The sequence below is a fragment of the Ictidomys tridecemlineatus genome, chromosome X (genome assembly GCF_052094955.1).
Source record: "Ictidomys tridecemlineatus isolate mIctTri1 chromosome X, mIctTri1.hap1, whole genome shotgun sequence".
Taxonomy (NCBI): domain Eukaryota; kingdom Metazoa; phylum Chordata; class Mammalia; order Rodentia; family Sciuridae; genus Ictidomys; species Ictidomys tridecemlineatus.
Window position 1 is genome coordinate 87689109 of NC_135493.1, and position 16733 is coordinate 87705841.

The 16733-nt window shown below is 47.9% G+C and overlaps 2 protein-coding genes across 4 annotated transcripts in view; both read left to right on the forward strand.

The window, feature by feature from the left end:
* Nucleotides 1-49: 49 nt before the first annotated feature.
* Nucleotides 50-11045, forward strand: Cfp (complement factor properdin). Of its 2 annotated transcripts, XM_005324027.5 has the most exons (9): nucleotides 50-5278; nucleotides 5365-5515; nucleotides 7041-7216; nucleotides 7668-7838; nucleotides 7970-8161; nucleotides 8364-8537; nucleotides 8790-8981; nucleotides 9139-9250; nucleotides 10819-11045. In XM_005324027.5, exons 1-9 carry the CDS (start codon nucleotides 5215-5217, stop codon nucleotides 10973-10975), a joined length of 1389 nt encoding a protein of 462 aa, XP_005324084.1. In that variant the 5' UTR covers nucleotides 50-5214; the 3' UTR covers nucleotides 10976-11045. The 2 variants fall into 2 exon arrangements, with proteins under 2 accessions (XP_005324084.1, XP_077891038.1); XM_078034912.1 differs by lacking the exon at nucleotides 7970-8161.
* A 4428-nt stretch (nucleotides 11046-15473) lies between these two features.
* Syn1 (synapsin I) overlaps nucleotides 15474-16733 on the forward strand; it is a 52686-nt gene continuing 51426 nt past the window's right edge. For both annotated transcript variants that reach the window (XM_005324025.4, XM_005324026.4), the window contains exon 1: nucleotides 15474-16017. In XM_005324025.4, the coding sequence (XP_005324082.1) occupies nucleotides 15644-16017 (374 nt within the window). In that variant the 5' untranslated portion in view covers nucleotides 15474-15643. The remainder of the gene's footprint in view (nucleotides 16018-16733) is intronic.

Genomic DNA, 16733 nt, shown 5'->3' on the forward strand with positions numbered 1-16733 from the left:
TGAGGTTGAGGCAGAGGTTAGTGGTGAGAGAAATAGTAATAGAGATTGCCAGTTGGTCACTGGGTGTGGCGAGAGAAACTGTGGAAAGTTGTGATAGTGTGTCGTGCATGTGAGAGAAAGCAGATGTGTGACCACAAACTTTTGACAGCATATCTATGAGAGCAATTGTGGCTACTTTTCAGAAACTCACTTTGAGACTGAATGAGTAAGATACTATGCAAGAACCTATGACTGTACGTATGAGATACAGTTCAGGAGAAGATAACAGGAACTGCAGATTGGTCACTGTTGGATACGCTGGTGCTGAGCAAGTCAGAGTGAACAGAACCACATGTGAGAGACTATGTGGGCAGGAAAGTAGTGGTGAAGATCATCAGGGACCACATGTAGGTGAGAAACCTCACTGTATGTAAACAGGCGACTTGATGTTTGAGAAAGGCTTTTATATGAAACTCTGTGAGGTCCAAGTGACAGCTAAAGCTGTAGGAGTGCACACACAAGAGTTGATTGTGTGAGAGAGTGGCTGTGAAGCCAAGAGGCCAGAAACCCAAGGTAGGAGAATGTGTGTGTGAAAATGTTTCATAGAGACTGTGGTTAAGACAGAAACAGAGGGTGGTGGTTTCCAGGATCATCTGAGAGGCTGTAATTGTGCTCATGTGTGTGTGAACCTAAGACTGGGGGCAGCTGGTTTACAATTAAGGCTGCAGCCTCTCCACAGGTTCTGGTGAGACTGAAGGACTGCAGTGATACCAGAGACCACAAAACTGTCTGAGAGAAAAGAGAAACTGTGTGTGAGAGACCAGCAATAGCAAACACTGGAAGCCAGCGACTGTGGGAGAAAAACCTGACAACTGAGCAGTGTCTGAGAGTGTGTGAGTCTATGAAATATGTCATAAAACTGAATAAGAGACTGCATGTTTGTGTAAAAGCTGAGAAGTTGACACCAAGCCAATGAAACTACTGAGCAACCACATGATCAGTGTGCATGAGAAACTTGCGAGGCTGTAGTGTGGGCCTGTGTCTGATAAGCCAACTGTATGAAGAAAATGATGGTGTACATGTCTGCACAGGGCATGGGGGGATAATTGCAGGAGACTTATCAAGAGCCTAGTGGCCATTGTGAATTAATGGCTGCATGTATCAGAAGTGGCTGAATGGGTGGATGAGCCAGCATCCAAGGAACCAGTTTTGTGCAAAGATAGGCAACTTTTTGTGAAAGACCTTTTTCAAGCCTTTTAACCAAGGACTCAGTGTGGTGGAAGCACCTTGAGAAGAAATGTGGGGTGAGGTGAGGGAGACAGTGTCTGAAGATGGTGATACTGTGTGCATGTGAGTCTTCCTGGAAGGCTGTAAGAGGCTACAATCAGGAACTGTGGGGGCGAGTATAAGTGGCTTAAGTAAGAAGGGAGGGGAGAGAGAGTGACTATGTGTTCAAGAAACTTCTTAGTGGTGACTGTAAATGAGTGACTATTTGTGTGAGAAAATGGCGAGGCAAATGAAATGGTTCATGTTGTGAGAGAGTGTGACCGTCTTTGTGTATATGTGAAAAACTGGTGAGAGAAAATATTGGCGATATTGACTAAATGAGACAGGTTCTAAGATGTGATTGGGTGTGTTTGAAACTGCTAGCAGGAGACTGTCGTGGCACTAGGGATCAATGGTAGAGAAATGACTCCCTGAGTAAATGACAATGTCTGAGTGTATAAGTATGTATGTGAACCTGTTCATAAGAGACTATAGTAGAAGCTGTACATCCAGCTTCTACATTGTGTGTGTTTGTATGGGTAATAAAATAAACCATAAGAGAAAATGAGACCAAATGAGACAGTGTATGAGTGGTCATGGATGGAATGTACCAGACCTAAGAGAAAAAAAAAAAAAAAACTACCTTTGTTTGGCCTCTTCCGCTATAGGCCTCTTCCGCTCAGTCCTCTCGTCTGGCTTTTCCCAGTTCTCCAAAACTTGAAATGCTGGGGTTCCCCTTGGTTTTGTCTGACGCCCCCTTTTCTTCATGCATCTAGGTAGTCTTCTCTGGTCCCAGCACTTGACATAGGACTTTATCCCCCAAGATGATGCCCAGATTTTTATCTCCAACTCATACTGTTTCTCTTAGCACTTACCAGAATCTCAGGTTTCATTTGTTTCATTTATTGATTTGCTCAGCAACCATTTATTGAGCATCTTCTGTTTGCTGGTACCCATCTGATTCCCTGCAGACCCAGCAGTTAACAAACCAGCCCAAACCCCCTGCCCGAGTGAAGCTAATATTCAGTGAGGGAGACTGAGAAGAAACAGATAAATACATTATATCAGGCAGTAATGTGGTAATTAAATAAGACAAGTCTCTAGCTCTTTGCTTAAATAAGGAATCTGCCGAGTCATTTCAATGCCTAAACGTGTGTGGGAGAAAATGAAAGTGCCGACAGTTCTCATCCACAGGGAATCCTAAGTATTTATGCAGTTTAGGAACAAAGGAAATATCGATTATAACATTATTACCAGGGCAACAGGTGATTAAATAAAGCAGCCAAGCAGAATTACAGGTTTCTTGGGGAGTTTGTTTTCACTGGGTAACACAGAACTGACAGTTGAAGTCTTAGAATCTTAACAAGACCCATTGTTCAAAGCAAACATTCAGAGACAGGCTTATATTCTCAGAGAACAGAGTACATCTGTAATGGATACAAATATTCACACACACCTTATCACCCAGAAAACAAGAGCAGTATTCTTGAGGAACTTGTTTTCAACACCTGACCAAATTCTTTTCTCTTGTTTTAATTTGTGGAATGGTATTCTTTCTCCATGAATGCAAGAGAAATTAGGCATTACTTTGCTATCTTTATGCATATACGTATACGTATACACACACACACACACACACACACACACATATATATATATATGAAATCTCCATCCATCCATATCCTTGCTGTCTTTTTATATATAGATAAGTTGTAGATGGACACAATACTTTTTTTAAAAATTTTCTGTGGTGCTGAGGATCAAACCCAGTACCTCACACATTCTAGGCAAACACTCTACTACTGAGCTACAAGCCCAGCCCCTGCCTTACTATCTTAGGTTCCTTTCTTGTTAAAAAAATTGTTTTTATTTTTATACATTTTGTAGTGCTAGAGATGAAACCCAAGGCCTTGCATACACTAGGCAAGTGCTATACTGCTGAGCTATATCCCCATCCCACAAGATTGTTGTTTTTGAAGTAGGCTCTGGAATTTGACTTGTTAGGGCTTATGAAAAACTAAAGTAGGGGCACAGTTTTACCTGCAAGGAAAATGGGCTGAAAAGAAGTTCATTATTAACAGTAAAAGAAAGCATGTAGGGGCTGGGGATGTGGCTCAAGCGGTAGCGCGCTCGCCTGGCATGTGTGTGGCCCGGGTTCGATCCTCAGCACTACATACAAAGATGTTATGTCTGCCAAAAACTAGAAAATAAATATTAAAAAATTCTCTCTCACACACACTCTCTCTCTTTAAAAAAAAAGAAAAAGAAAGCATGTAGAATTGTTTTCTCTAGATGAGACCCACAAAAATAAAGAAGGCTGAAGGGACCAGTGTGCTGGTTCTCAAAGTATGGCCCCCAGGGTCACCTAATGTGAAATGTGCATTTTTATTTTTTGGTACCAGGGATTGGACTCATGGGCACTTAATGACTGAGCCACATCACCAGCCCTTTTTTTTTCTAATATTTTTTAGTTGTAGTTGGACACAATATCTTTTTTATTTATTTATTTATTTTTGTGTGGTGCTGAGGATGGAACCCAGGCCTCACACACGCTAGGCACTCTACCACTGAGCCATAACCCCAGCCCTTTTTATATTTTATTTAGAGACAGGATCTCACTAAGTTGCTTAGGGCCTTGCTAAATTTCTGAGGCTGGTTTTAAATTAGTGATCCTCCTGCCTCAGCCTCCCAAGTCTCTGTGATTACAGGTGTGCACCACAGCACCCATTTAAAATGGCCATTCTTGAGCCCTACTCCACACCTGTGGAATCAGAAACTAGGATGGAACCCAGTGATCTGAAACTTTATCAAGCCCTTTGGGTGACTCAGATGCACACTAAAGTTTGAGAGTCACTGGACTGGAGAGTAACAGGGATATCATCCAGGAAGGGTAGCTGGAAACAGCCACTGTGAAGGAGATGGTATTTATTGTCCGTCTCTCCTTTTAGAGTAGAAATCACTCATGGGTGAGGATTTTTTTTCTGTCCTGCCCTCTGTTCCATATAATACTAAGAACTATATCTGGCTTCCAATAGGTGTTCAATAAATGTTCAGTGAATCAACACAGCAAACACAGGACACCTCCTATATGCTAGGCACTGTTTTAAGGATTTCTAAATATCTTAACTCCCTATCTTCTCAACAAACCCACACAACTATGTCATAGGTGCTTTCTGTGTATACATTTTACAGAGGAGGAAGCAGGCAGGAGGAGTGGTACCTGCCCAAGGGTACTCTGATTAAACATGGCTCAGCTGATTTCCTCCTATTCACCCCTGCCCCAATCCCTGAAGGTGTCCTTAGCTGGGCCCCCAGGGCAGTGGATATCCCCAATTCCACCCTTTCTGAATCCTTCCCCACACCCTGCCACTTCCCCTTCTCACTTCCCTTGTTGTAACCTCCTCCCGTATGCTGACCACAGGGAACCTCACTTTTAGGAAAGAGGAGGGTGGGGTTAAGTCAGGATGGAAGATGAAGCAATTGCCACCCATGAGGAGGGCCATTGTCATTTTACCCTTGTTTAACACCCCCATGAGCTTGACCCTGTAGTGTGGTCAAGATTGTACATTTTACATGCAGGGAAACAGACCCAGAGAGGTTGAAGTGACTTGTCCAAGGTCGCACATCAATAAGATTCATCCTGCTCTAAACGCTGAAGCTCCATTGCCTTTCATTAAGAACTTGTCCAAGAAGTGAGGACTGAACACTAAGGTTGCTGAGTGGAGCAGAGAAACAGTGTGAGGTGCTGGGGATTGGGTGACAAACAAAACAGAACCAAGGGTAACACAGGAAATGGGGAGGAGAGAGAAGAGGAGGAGTCTGAGGGGACAAAACAGAGGTCAGAGCTCAAGAGGCCTGCATGATATCCTTCTAGTTCCTCCTGTGGCAGGTTCCTCTTTCCAGAAGCAGGTCAGCCCAGATAAAGCCAGACCTCCTCACTGGTGAGGGCACAGGGGCGCCACGCTCAACATGACTACCCGAGCGCAGGCCCCTCAGTCACTGTTGCTGCTACTGCTCACCCTGCCAACCACAGGTGAGTGAGTGGGAGCCCAGCTGTCCCCCTGGGGGGCTCAGATCCACCATGCTCCTGACCATTCCTTCCCCCTGGTCCTGTTACAGGCTCAGACCCTGTGCTCTGCTTCAGCCAATATGAAGAAGACTCTGGCAGGTGCAAGGGCCTCCTAGGGGGAGGCGTCAGTGTGGAGGATTGCTGTCTCAATGCTGCCTATGCCTTCCAGGAGAGTGGCAGTGGGCTCTGTCGGGCATGCAGGTTCGGAGGAACTTGGGGTTGGCAGGGGGCAAAAAGGTCCATGACTCAGAACTAAGCTCATCCTTTCTCTGGGACCTCCAATGGTGACCCTGAAGGCCATGATCATAACCAGCTGAGGGTATATCAACCTTGGCACTATTGACATATGGAACTGGAAACTTCTTTGTTGGGGGTGGCGGGCGAGTGCTGACCTGTTCCTTTTAAGTTATTTTGGAACATCGCTGGCCTTCCACTAGACTCTAGGAGCAACACCTACCAGTTGAGAAAACTAAAACTGTCTCTAGACATAGCCAAATTTCTGAGGGCAACTCCAGTTCCCTAATTGTGATGACAGCTCATATTTATCGAGTGCTTACTGTATATAGACACATCTATACATGGAAGGGGAGGAGTTTGGGGAAATTCTGAGGGTAGCTCCAGGCCCCTAATTATGATGATACCTTACATTCCTTGAGCATTTCCTCCATACTAAATGCAATGCAGGGATTTCTAAAGTAGTTCTAGTCTCCTAATCATGATTTCCTGTAGCTCACATGTATGGAGCCTTACTATATTACAGATGTGTTTCCTGTTATTTCCTAACTCCTTACCATATATTTCAGATACACTACAGGGATGAGGAGGTTGTTGTTCAGGGGTGGGGGCGGTTTCCTGGGGATTTATCCCAGAGGTGTTCTACCACTGAGCCACATCCTCAGCCCTTTTTTATTTTATTTGAGACAGGGTCTTACTAAGTTGCCAAGGCTGATCTCAAATTTGAGATCCTCCTGCCTTGGCCTCCCAAGTTTCTGGGATTACAGGTGTGCACCACCATGCCTGGAAAAGTTGGGTATTTTTGAGAGCAGCTCTTGCTTGTATCTAGTCTTGTTGGCAGGTCATATCTATTTAGCATTTGAGAGCATACCCTTACTGTGAAGAGGATGGGAATAGATCCAGGGTATTTTTTTTTTTTTTGAGTGGGGACTCAGGTGTGCTCTACCACTTAGCTACATCCCAGTCCTTTTTTTAAAGTTTTATTTTGAGATTGGGTTTCACTAGTTTTCTGAGACTAGCCTCAAAGTTGGAATCCTCTTGCCTCAGCATCCTAAATTACTGGAATTACAGGTATGCATTATGGCACCTGATGATCCAGAGTATTTCTGAGGGGATGTGTGAACTCATTGGCACAATGACTCCTATTAAATGTTTCCTGTCTGCCTGCTACTGTGCAGGGCAATGGCCACTTGGGTTTCTGGCAGCAGTTTGGACTTCTAGTCCTTAAGGTTGCTTAGTGTATCCCTGGCTTTGTCCTTGAGGATTTCCAGGGGTAACTTTAAGGCCCTGGTTATGAAGGAAAGTGACATTTATCAAGCACCTAACTATGTGCCCACCTATTCTCATTCAATTCTGCAGTATCCCCAAGTGGTAGGTACACTTGGATCCATGCTGCACATTTACACAGCACCCACTTATGGGCCTGCTTCTAGAGTTCCACATGCCATCCTGTCAGTTTAAACAAGGATAGGACATGTGTACTTCTCCACAGGCTCCCACGATGGTCACCATGGTCCTCTTGGGCCCCCTGCTCAGTGACATGCTCTGAAGGCTCCCAGCTGCGACATCGGCGCTGTATGGGCAGAGGTGGTCACTGCCCTGAAAAGGTGGCTCCTGGGACCCTTGAGTGGCAGCTACAGGCTTGTGAAGACCAGCCCTGCTGTCCTGGTGAGGAGGATCAACAAGGCGGGCAAGTACTCCCCGTCACCTGGCCCTAGCACCAAAAGAATCAGTGCAGAGGCCCTGAGGATGAGCCTGTGCCTGATGTTGCAAGGACCTGAGGGCATTCTGGTGACTGGAGGAGAGTGGTGGGAGGTGAGGCTAGAAAGGTGAGGGAAGCTACGGTGAGGACATTGACTTTAGTCAGTAATTTGGATTGTGGGCAGGGTAGAAACTCAATCTTATTGGGTTTGGGAAGATGACCAACTATACGATAGGGGTCAAGCAGAGGAACCAAGATGAAAGGTGCTGCTGTAGTCCAGATGAATAGTAATGGTGGGCCAAGTCTGGGGTCATGAGATGTAGGGACAGGATTAGCTGATATGGGACACACAAGAAAGCCAGGAACACTGATTGACATCTCTGCCTCTATACCATCTCTCCTTCTCCTCTCCGACAGAGATAGGTGGCTGGTCTGAATGGGCACCCTGGGGGCCTTGCTCTGTCACCTGCTCCAAAGGAATCCAGACCCGCAAGCGACTATGTGATCGACCTGCCCCCAAGTGTGGGGGCCACTGCCCAGGAGAGGCACAGGAGTCAAAGCCCTGCGACACCCAGAAGGTCTGCCCCAGTGAGTGAAGGCAGCCACAGGACACTGATGGGGGCACCCAGGGTGGGTATGTGGAGTTTCAGCCAGGAACTGCCAGGTAGAGAGGATTCAGCAAGCCTGACCATGTGTACATCCTCCCACTCCTACCACAGCACATGGGGCCTGGGCTGCCTGGGGCCCTTGGAGCCCCTGTTCAGGCACCTGCCATGGTGGACCCCACAAGCCTACAGAAACACGAAGCCGCACATGCTCTGCACCTGAGCCCTCCAAGCAGCCTCCTGGGAAGCCCTGCCCAGGAACAGCCAATGAGCAACGGGGCTGCACTGGCCTGCCACCCTGTCCAGGTACGCGGGGATGAGGCTGCTGACATGGGCCTCCTCCAACAAGCCTTTTGAGTCAGGGCACAGATGGTCTGTCATTTCAGGGAATAGAGTTCTTATACCATGTGATAATGGAGGCTTTCATATGGGGACAGTCTGTCTCAGAGTCTAGGGGCTGGGGGAATTGGGGTGGCCTTTCTCTTTACTCCCTTTACTCCTCCAACAGTGGCTGGAGGCTGGGGGCCATGGAGCCCTGTGTCTCCTTGCTCTGTGACCTGTGGCCTGGGCCAGACCCTGGAACGAAGGACATGTGATCACCCTGTGCCCCAGCATGGGGGCCCTGCCTGTGTTGGTGATGCTACCCGGACCCACATCTGCAACACAGCCATCCCCTGCCCTGGTCAGTACTAGGAGGTACCATGTCCATGCTTCAGGTCTCCACCTCCTGCCCATCTGTTGCCCAATTCCTATTACTGAGGCTTTCCTGCCTCTAATTCCTCCTTTCTCCATCCTCATGCCTTATTTTCACCTGTGGTCCCCCATTCTCACATCTGATCACTCCCACTCTCTCCAACAGCTTTTGTTCCTTCCCCTGAGCTCCCTTTATTCACTCCCTAGTTTGATACAAGCCCCTGTTAACCTGTCTGTGCAGTGGATGGACAGTGGGAAGCCTGGGGAAAGTGGAGCATCTGCTCCCGCCTCAACTTGAAGTCTATCAGCTGTGAGGAAATCCCAGGCCAGCAGTCACGCTCAAGGACCTGTGTGGGCCGCAAGTTTAATGGACAGCGATGTGCTGGGAACTATCAGGATATCCGACACTGCTACAATATCCAGAACTGCCTCTGTGAGTGCCTCAATAGACAACACTGTGAGGGTGGGCACCCCACACAGGGGCAAAGACTTCCACCTGTGCTGTGGACCACCATGTCCCTGCAGTCTCCCTCTTGTCTTCCCATTGAGACCTCCAGTTCTCACTCTGTGATCCCCTCTCCTTGTTACAGTGAAAGGCCAGTGGTCACAGTGGAGTACCTGGGGATTGTGTACACCCCCATGTGGACCCAACCCCATCCGTGTCCGCCAGCGCCAGTGCACAGCCTTGCTCCCCAAGTTCTCGTGAGTGAAGGGGCAATGGGTACCTGGGAGGGAATCATGATGTTGAAGGTGGGAGAGTCAGACCCCCAACTAGGGCTTCCACCACAGGGTCTAAGGTGCCTACCTTACTGAGTGCCATCTCCCAGCCGCAGGAAGAAGCAAGAAATTAAGAGGAGAAAGAAGATACTTGGGGAGAATTCACAGCCTCTGTGCCCTTTAGTCACTCACACAGTCACTCAGCTGTTCTTCCATTTGCTCAGTCCTTCATGTGTCCGTCCATTCCTTCTGTGTTCTGGGTTACCATTCTTTGAATTGCCCAGTCACCCATGACTCCAGTCACTCCTTTAGCATCTCACTGTCCTTTTGGGCCATAATTACAGAACCCAGATCCATGAATTCCTCCAGGGACCCAGGTGAGCAGAGCCCTGACAGAATGCATACACAGAACCACTGGTGCATGGCAAAGGGACTGACACCATATCCTGGGTCCAGGAAGTTGATCAGGGCTTCCTTGGAAGGCAGGGGTCAGAAAAGACATTGCTGGCATTAAGACAGTGAGCACGGTCTAAAACACAAGTGAGTGGCCACACTAAGTGATCACTGGTGACTAGAGTGGCCCAGGTGTGGGAGAAGGTTAAAATACCTATCCCTTCCTTATTTTCAGGTACATCAAGCTACTTGTTAAACAGGCTTTTTCAGCTCTTGGAAGGCCTGGCATCTGGGACATGATCTTCTAGCTCTGGGGTTCAGAGTAGGTCCCAAAGATGAGTTAGAGATGTGGAATGGAGGTGCAAAGGACTTGAATAAGTACGAGGCTGAATGAAGGACCAGCTGAAAGAATTTGGGATGGAAGTGAATGGATGGCTTGCTTAGTGGGAAAAATAATCCAGGCAAAGGTCTTTCCAGGCATGGGACTGAGTATATATAAAGTGGAGGAAGCAGAGACATTGGCTTGGGGCAGGGACTTGGGGCTAGCATCAAGGCCTTGAATATCAGGACAAAATATTTGGGTTTTTTCAGGTGGGGAATGGGAAAAGATAAAGGATTTTAGAGGTAAGATAAGGTAGCTCCTATCAACAATTAACACCCACCAGCATTTATTGAGCACTTACTCTGTGCCAGGCACCACTCTGAACACTTTACCTGAGTTAATTCATGTATCCTCACTCTGCCTGGTGAAGTGTGTATTGATATTATTATTCCTATTATTACCATTTTGTAGATAAGGAAAACAGGCACAGGAGAGCTAAAGAAATAGCCCAATATCATATCTAAAACATAGAGCTGGGCACACAGTGGGCACTCATTAAGATTTTTTTTTTTTTTTTGGTACTGGGGATTGAACTCAGGGGCCACTGAGTCACATCCCCAGCCCTGTTTTGTATTTTATTAGAGACAAGGTCTCACTGAGTTGCTTAGCACCTCGCTGTTGCAGAGGCTGGCTTTGAACTCATGATTCTCCTGTCTCAGCCTCTCGAGCCACTGGGATTACAGGCGTGCACCACCATGCCCAGCTACTTATTAAGAATTTACTGAATGCATTCTTGCCTTCCCTGAACTTCTTTCTTCAATTCCCCTTATCATCCCAGGCCCACTGTTTCCACGGTTGAAGGCCAGGGTGAGAAGAATGTGACCTTCTGGGGGAATCCACGGCCAATGTGCGAGGAGCTGCAGGGGCAGAAGCTGGTGGTGAAGGAGCAACGGCCATGTCTACATGCACCTGCCTGCACAGACCCTGAGGAATAGAAATCCTAATATCTGTCGCTTCTACTCTGTTCCCCTTACCTCTCAGACTTCAATAAATCATCCTCTTGGGGCTCTTCTAAGATTCCTTAAAGGAGGAAAAGCAACCTGACCCCCTCCCCCAAAGTGAGGCAATAGCATCTTCTAGAGGAAAGTCACAGCAGCCTATTATGGAAAACAGTATTTTCCACTGTGGCTGCTTCTTAGAAGGTGTGAAAGTAAGTGTCAAACCCCAACTTCCCTTTGCCACTGCCCTAATGCTGTCTTGGACCCTCTAGTACTGCTCAGCACGTCCCTCTGCAGAGCTTTGCTTTGTGGATTTCATGATTGGCTATTCCCTCTGGCAAGTACTTCTTGATTGGCCAGAATTCTGGCTAGTTGTTATCTCCCTGCCTCCTGAAGCTCCCTAAGTTCCCACCCACCAGATCCTCTCCGCTGGCCAATTCCCTGTCAATCTACCATGAACAGCGGCAGAGGCGTGGCTAGTGTTGGCGCCCTGCCGAGCTAGCACCTGCACCCACCCACTCCCCAGCAGCCCAGTTCCAACACCACAATTACCAGTGACAAATAGCTTCGGGAGGCTGGGGGCGGACTGAGGAAGTGGGTATGATGTGCTTTGAGCTGAGGTGAGGGTATAGAGAAGTTAGAGTCAGCATCCATAGAGTCAGGAGCCCCTAGGACAAACCCAGACACATATTCCTCAAGCAGTTGTTCATTTCACTCAACACTTAAGCGTCTGCTGTATGCTAAAGCTAAGTTTGGGCATCTGGGGTGGAGGAGGGCTGGTAGAAGGAGAGGACATCTGAACCAGGGAACAGACTCAGAATAGGCATTCCTTTCATTCGAACATCTATTCAACACTTAACGCCTACTGTATACTAACAATAGTGCTGGACATCAGGGGACACAGGAAAAAAAGAGGAATCAGAGCAGCACGTGCCTGCACAATGAAGAGAAAAAACCCAGACCCCAGTGCTCTTAGCATTTGCTTATTAATTTACCACTCACTGAATGCTGAGCCCCTCCTGATGACCCACATAGGGATTATTACAATAATTATGGCAATAGCCAATACTTAGAAAGTACTTACTGTGTGCCCAGTAGTGTCTTAAGGCTTTCCATAAGCATGAACTCATTTAATCCACAACAAACCCACGAGGGTCATTATTCTCATTTTGCAAAGGAGAAAAATCCTCATTTTGCAAAGGAGAAACTAGCCACAGAAAGGTAGTGGGCTAGACATTTTTGAAGCACCATGGATTGTGGTGCTTAAATATCAGAAGCAGAGTTCAAAACTGTGCAGTGGGTAGAGAGGACCCCTCTGTGTGAAGTGTCAGGTGAGAGATTTGAGACACCTGGAGTATTTGTCAGCACCCTTATCTGACTTCTCTGGATGGACTTCCCATTATGTAAAATGGGCTAATGGATGGGTTGAAGTGAAGACACGTCAGTGAGTACTTGGTCATTTTGGCAAGACTAAGTCAAAGTGAGGGTTTCTGGTGTCTACTACAAGGTGAGAGAGAGTTGTGTGTATAAGAAAATGGCAGCTCTGTGTGTGCATTATGAGGTACATATCTTTGTGTGTCCATATGCTATAGACCTAAGGAATTGTGCAAGAATTAAGAATGTATTGAATATATGTGAATGGTGTGAGGTTACAACTGTGCATGTGTCTTAACTGTGAAATAGAGCATGTGTGTGTGTGTGTGTGTGTGTGTGTGTGTGTGCGCGCGCACACATTAAGGTGGCATAGATATGTATGTATAGATGTGTTCCTAATTAACAATGAGGAAAATCATTCTTGGCCTTTCTGTATGCTCATTCCTGCTGAAGAATATGGAGACAATGTAGAGAAGCCTTACCTCTCTGCCTCCAGGAGTTAAAATACTCCTGGGGGGAATCTACATCTCCCACAAAACAGTCTACAAAATATTACTAGCAATCAAATCACCTGGAGGCTACAAATACTAGGAACCTGGGAACCAGGTCCCTAGGAAGAGGCATAGCTTAAAGACAGTCCTAAGGAGCCAAGCCTAAAGGAGCCAGAGAGGTCTGCAACTGCTCCTGTTCCCCAGAGAGGTCATCACAGGACCTACACAGCTTTTTTTTTTTTTTTTTTTTTTTTTTTTTTTTTTAGCAGTGGAAGCACATATTTCAAAATATTCAAAGAAACCAATTTGTGGGCAGTTCCCATTTGGAATGCCAAGAGTGCATCCTGGAGGGAGGAGGGAAGACCAGCCAAAGAAAAGGCCTGGAAATGGGACTGAACATGGATGGGACGTCAGAGACAGTAAAAAGGATGATTTAGGTGATGTCTAACTTGGGGACTGTGGGAGCCTAGGGAAGAAGAAATGGAATCTGAGTGGGTGGTTCCTGGAAACTGGCCAAAGGCAGTCCCCTGAGAGAGGGAGAAAGGGAGAGGGCATTCCTAGCAGAGGTTACCGCACATGCTAAAGTACAGAGATTGTGGGTGATCATCACCTTTTTATGATAGAAAAAAAAATGTCAGGGATTTAGTCACTTTCCCAACCATATGGTGAAAGTCTGTCTTGAACTCAAGCACTGTGACTCCAGTTCCCACACTATTGGTCTTAGGTCAGCGATGGATGAAGCAGAATGAACAAATGAATAAGTGAATGATTAACCTGAAAATCCCCCAGGCAAAAGACTCCAAATCTGCCTACTTGGATTATTTTCTGCCACCTCATCTGATCCATTATCATTGCTCAATACGTTAAGGCCCTATACAATATGGTCCCTGCTAACTTCTCTGATCTTGTCCCCTATCATAAACCCCCTCATTTTGTTCTAGTCATACAGGCATTGACTGTTCTATTTTCCTCCACTCCCCCCCCCCATACTAGGAATTGACCCCAAGGGCACTCTACCACTGAGCTACATCCCTAAGCCCTTTTATTTTTGAGACAGGGTCTCACTAAATTGCTGAGGCTGGCTTTAAACTTGCAATCCTCCTGCCTCAGCCTCCTGAGTCTCTTGGATTACAGACAAGCTCCACAATGCCCAGCTTCCTGGCACATTCTTTTAAAAAAATATATAGATGAGGGCTGGGGTTGTGGTTCAGCGGTAGAGTGCTTGCCTAGCACATGTGAGACCCTGAGTTCAATCCTCAGCACCACATAAAAGTAAATTAATAAAAAATAGATATTGAGTCCAACTATAATAAAAAAATAAAATATTAGAAAATATATAGAGATGGTAAACTGAACATGACCCTTTGGGAATAACCTAGAGTTCTTTGATTCCCTTATCTGTAAAATGGAAATTATATTATCCACCATAGGATTGTTGTGAGGTTTGGATACAGTCAGTCAACAAACATTTGTTTTTATTGAAGTCAGAATCTTACAGGTTTGCCAGAAGGGCTCCTAAATCTCATTTGCTCATGTGCAGATATTATTTGGCATCCTGCCTCTGTGGAAACTTTTCAAGTGCAGGGGAAGACAATCATGGACACTAATGACACCAAGTTTGAGCTGTGTCCAGAGAAGAGAGATGGGGCATGTAGACTGAGTGCTGTTATGTGGGAATGGGAGAGCAAACATGCATCAAGGCTAGTGCTACAAGGAATATGTCTGTATTGCATATCTTGGTGTCTCCATGATCATCTGTGGGTACATGTTTTGTCTGGGTGTCCACGCTTGTGTGAGCTTTTATAGGTCTCTGTGTGTCAGCATGTTGTCCATGTATGTATGCATGTGTGTACTCAACATGCTCATGTGTTAGTTACACTGAGTTTATGTCTGTATACTTAAATGGGTGTGTGTTCTCTGTCTGAACATGTCCCCGTGTTCCTTTACTTTTGTGTGTGTCATTCCTGTGTGACTCCAGACCCTCGGCCACTGGAGGCAAGGGTATGTACACTGCCCAAGTCTCCACCTCCACTTATCTGGTGCTGTCTACACTGCCCCCATGCCCTTCTCTCTGCATAGCTAAGACTGTATGGACATGGGAGATTGATCTCCGCGCGGGACACTGCGTGTGACGTCACTCCTCGCTGCGGGGGTTATATCTCTACTTTTATGTCTCCGAGTGTGACTCCACACCCACCCCCCAAATACCTTACCTCGTGAATATCAACACTGGAAAAGCCCAGTATTTGGGGTGGGGTGAGGTTCTTGTATATGAGTGCAAGCTGATGCAAGAAACAGGATGAGGTGTTTGGGTATGTGCGTGCCGGACGACCCCGACCCTCCGGACAAGTACCCCACCCCCACTCCCCAAATTGCGCATCCCCTACTGGAAGGGGGAGGGGAAACAGGATGCGGCGTGGCGCGTGCGCAATGCCAGCTTCAGCACCGCGGACAGCGCCTTCGCCCCCGCCTGCCGGCGCGCTCCACCACCGCCCCAGCACTGAAGGCGCGCTGACGTCAGTCGCCGCTCCTCTACAAACTCCCCTTCCCAGTCGTTTTGGTCCCGTCCGCGCCGCCGTGGGTCCAGCCGGACTGCACCACGCGAGGCGCGAGATAGGGAGTCACGGGCGCGACCATCCGCGCTGCGGCGGCGGCGACTCAGCGCTGCTTCAGTCTGCGGCGGGCAGCAGAGGAGTCGCGTCGTGCCTGAGAGCGCAGCAGTGCTCCTGGGCCCCGTGAGGTCCGCCCCCGCGGGTCCTGATCAGACTGCCCCTAGGACCCCCTGCCCCAAGCCGCAGCCATGAACTACCTGCGGCGCCGCCTGTCGGACAGCAACTTCATGGCCAATCTGCCGAATGGGTACATGACAGATCTGCAGCGCCCGCAGCCGCCCCCGCCGCCCTCTGCCGCTAGCCCGGGAGCCACGCCCGGTTCCGCGACTGCCACAGCCGAGAGGTCCTCCACAGCTGCCCCTGTGGCCTCTCCGGCAGCCCCTAGTCCAGGGTCCTCGGGGGGCGGTGGCTTCTTCTCATCGCTGTCCAACGCGGTCAAGCAGACCACGGCAGCTGCAGCCGCCACCTTCAGCGAGCAGGTGGGCGGCGGCTCTGGGGGCGCAGGTCGCGGGGGCGCCGCCGCCAGGGTGCTGCTGGTCATCGACGAGCCGCACACAGACTGGTAAGCCACTGCCGCGCCTCCCCGTGGGCCTGGGTCCCCAGATAGTTCCACGGTGAACGAGCAATTATCGAGCGCCGCTTATGTGCCTGGCACCTGACCCCTCACCCAAATTATTTTCCTGTAAATTTCTATGCTGGACGCTTCCTGTGTGTCCTGCCCTTGCCCTCCCAAAATCTTCTCGATGGATTCAGGGGGCAATTATCTTTGCCTGTCGTGTACGTCTTCCTCAATCCTTCTCCCAAAAGTCTTTGACTTCAGTAGATCCTGTGAGACTTCAAGAGCCAAATGTGCCCTGCCACCCCTGCCCCACTCTTGCCCCGAAGGCCGAGTCCTCTAATGAATCTTGTAAGTATTTATGGAGTACCTGCAGTATGCCTCACCCAAGAGTCCTTCGCTAAGGCCTTTGACCTCAATGAATTTTGTGAGCATTTTTTGAGAGCCTATTACCGTACACTGTTTTCTCAACCCTTGCCCTCAGACCTTCTTTCTAACAGGTCTTATGAGCATGTATACAGTCAGCGCAATGTGTCTCCCCTGGCCCCTCCTCAGAGACCTTTTAAACCATTTGGTAAACACTGATGGATGTGCCTGCTGTTTATTCCACTCCAGCTCTTCACCAAGACTTTGCCTTTAATGGATCCTGTGAACCTTGATTGAATGCCTTCTGTATGCCCCAACTCCAGGGCCTCTCTCCAAGGGGACATATTTTCTCCAAA

Coding starts and splice junctions, on each gene's coding strand:
- Cfp (XM_005324027.5), top strand. CDS start 5,215: ATGACTACCCGAGCGCAGGCCCCTCAGTCACTGTTGCTGCTACTGCTC. Junction 7,839..7,969: donor CACCCAGAAGGTCTGCCCCA/GTGAGTGAAGGC, acceptor CTCCTACCACAG/CACATGGGGCCTGGGCTGCC. Junction 9,251..10,818: donor GCCTTGCTCCCCAAGTTCTC/GTGAGTGAAGGG, acceptor TTATCATCCCAG/GCCCACTGTTTCCACGGTTG.